This window comes from Aristolochia californica, unplaced genomic scaffold (genome assembly GCF_029961685.1).
Source record: "Aristolochia californica isolate CCGP_79_NKW_82.1479 unplaced genomic scaffold, dmAriCali1.0.hap1 SCAF_1, whole genome shotgun sequence".
Taxonomy (NCBI): Eukaryota; Viridiplantae; Streptophyta; class Magnoliopsida; order Piperales; family Aristolochiaceae; genus Aristolochia; species Aristolochia californica.
This window is the reverse complement of record NW_027181770.1, coordinates 7,201,988-7,204,770: the sequence shown is the minus strand read 5'-3', so window position 1 is coordinate 7,204,770 and position 2,783 is coordinate 7,201,988. Positions and strand designations below refer to the sequence as shown.

At 45.9% G+C, this 2,783-nt stretch overlaps 1 protein-coding gene across 1 annotated transcript; it reads right to left on the bottom strand.

The window, feature by feature from the left end:
* Nucleotides 1-742: 742 nt before the first annotated feature.
* On the bottom strand, nucleotides 743-2,564 carry LOC137958087 (DNA damage-repair/toleration protein DRT100-like). The gene has a single exon (XM_068805242.1). The coding sequence runs from the start codon at nucleotides 2,475-2,477 to the stop codon at nucleotides 1,191-1,193; it is 1,287 nt and encodes a 428-aa protein (XP_068661343.1). The 5' UTR covers nucleotides 2,478-2,564; the 3' UTR covers nucleotides 743-1,190.
* Nucleotides 2,565-2,783: the final 219 nt, after the last annotated feature.

The following is a 2,783-nucleotide window of genomic DNA, read 5'->3' as shown; positions in this document are numbered from 1 at the left end:
TTTTTCCCCTCTTTCTCCTTGCACCCCCCTCTCTCGCGCGTCCTCGTTTCCCTTTTTTACCTCTTTCGCACCCCCTCTCTAGTCTCCCTGCGCCCCCGACGTCGTTGCTCCCTCTCTTCACTCAGACTCTCGTCTCAGGCCTCCGTCTCTGCTCCCTCTTGTCTCCGGCCTCCATCTCTCGGTCTTCTCTCGAACTCGCCCTCTCTCTCGCACCTCGTCTCTCGTCTCTGTGCCTCCCTCTCTGCTCTCAGACTCGCTTTCCGTTTTCCTCTCTCGCTTCTCTCTCTCTCTCTCTCTCTCTTTCTTATCCCTCTCAACCTCCATTTCTTCTCCCTTTCAGCCTCCCACTCCCTTCTCTCTCTGGCTATTCTCCTTTTCCCCAAAATACCTTTCGATTTCGTTCGATTTTCCCATTTCGAAGATGAATATGAAGATGAAGATAAACTCCACACTAACACTCTATTTCAAAAATTTTAAACATGAACTTATCCACACTAATACCCATTTCGAAGATAAAAATCATGTAGATGTATGAGATGAAGATCAAATTTCCGGTTTGTTGACTAACCTCCCTTTAGTTAAGTTTTTTTCCATATTTATGACATTGTACGGATGTAAATACATAGCCAATTTAACCACTTGAAGTAGTTCAAGAAGAAACTGTCCAGTTCATTGGCTAGTTTTTTTAGTTTTTTAGCTTTTAGTGAAATTTCTTAAATATTTTTTTTGTTATTTTCCCTATTTTACATCTTTCTTTCCTCCGGTTTCTTCCTATTTTGCAATAAAATGGTTAATAGTTGTGAGACAAAGAAGCCCATGTTATCATGTGGGCTAAGACTACTTCATTGCTGCTTGGGCTGATATCCAGATTCCAAAAGCAAAAGAGTAATCCATAACAAAGCCATATAGGCAAATTTATCTCTGGCCTCCTCGTTTTGCCTCGTGGTAAAGAATGTGATACCTCTCATGTGAGATGTTTCAATTGTAATACAATTTTGGTAAAAGGAATTCATATTCCACTCAAACTTTCTAATGAACTAAGATGCCCTTTAATAAATGGGCCAAAATGAATACGCCTACTTGAACCCTTTGAGGTTATGGTTAACCCACTTTAGACATGTTTTAGCTATTCCCCAACTTATATACGGACTTTATTGCCTTATAATAATTTGTCGTTTACTCAAAACAGTTTAACTACGACACTTGGGAAGAGGCGACCCGCAAAGGCTATCATTACCAGCAAATGCACTAGCTGGGAAACTCGTCTTCGGGATCCGTCCGCAGAGGTGGTTCCTACTTACGTCTAGTTTCTTCAATTTCGAAACGCTTGCCGGTATGGATCCGAATATCAAGTTCTGAGACAAATCTAGCTCTTCCAGAGTGATCGGCAGTTTGATGTCCGTCATCTTGAACTGTAACTTGTTGCTTGACATCCAGAAACCTTTCAAATATTCTGTTCTGTTCAACAGTTCTGCCGGACTGCCAGATATCTCGTTCAAGGATAGATCGATGAAGTCGTAGAAGTACGTTTCGGAGGGCTTCCAGTCATCTAACTTCATCTTGATGCCGCAGTTGGCGAGCTTCAACGAGTAAATGATGGGGGATGAGCTGACCCATTTGGGAATGCTACCCAGGTGGAATTTGTTATGAGAAAGATCAAGCGATTCGATCCCTTTCACGTTCATTTGTGGGAAAGGATCCACGAGATTGTTGTACGAGAGGTCGAGATTGAAAATCTTCGTGAGGTTTTTAAAGGTTTTAGGCACGACGCCAGAGAACCTGTTGTGAGAAAGATCGAGAGTGTCAAGACTTCTGAAGTTTCCCAGGAAGTCAGGGATTTTCCCGGTAAGTGAATTCGATCCCATTTCGAGGTAAGTGAGATTTACCGAGAGGACAGAAATAGAGGAGGGGAATGGGCCAGTGAACTTGTTGTGAGAGAGTCCTAGAAATCGAAGACTGCGGAAAGAAGCAAAGTTGGGGAGAGGACCGGACAGCTGGTTCCTTTCAAGAGTCAGTACAGTGAGCTGCGTAAGCCGTGTAATCCTAGCCGGGATCCGGCCGGACAGAAGATTCCCACCAAGATCGAGCTGACTCAACTGTGTAAGACTCGAAATGGAATCCGGAATCTGACCTGAAAATTGGTTTTGGGCGAGACTCAGAGCTCCCAGCTGCGACATCCGGCCTATGTTAAGGGGAATGGGTCCGGAGAGCTTGCTGTTCTTAATGTAGATGTAAGCGAGTTTCGGTAACCTGAAGAAGGCCGCAGGGAATGGGCCCGTCAGATTTCGGAGATCAGTGAGGTAGATCCCAGTAAGAGACTGGAGCTTGGAGACGGAAAGCGGGATAGTACCGGACAAGAAGGACGTGGCATTGTCCGTTTGACCACCGAGAGTGAGCGTGACGACCCGGTCAGTTTGTTGGCAATCAACACCGAGCCATCGGCAGCAATCTGTGCCAGCTTTCCAGGTGGAAAGCATGCCGGAAGGGTCACCGGTGATGGCAGCTTTGAAACCGAGCAGGCCCGCCTCGTCGTCTGGGTGGCATTTCCCGGTGACGTTAGACAAGCAGAGGTGGATAATGGAGAGTAAGAAGAGGAGAAGAGATAAGAAACGAGAGGTGGCCGCCATTGAGGGATGATGATGGTGTGGGAAGATGGGTTGGGTAGCATTTATAGAGTAGGTGAGATTTACAGGGGCGCAGGTTGGAGAGGGCAACTGGAGGTCAAACGCGATGGCTGAAAGTGGCTCGAACTCCAAAGAGATAAGAAGGGGATAACGCGTCTG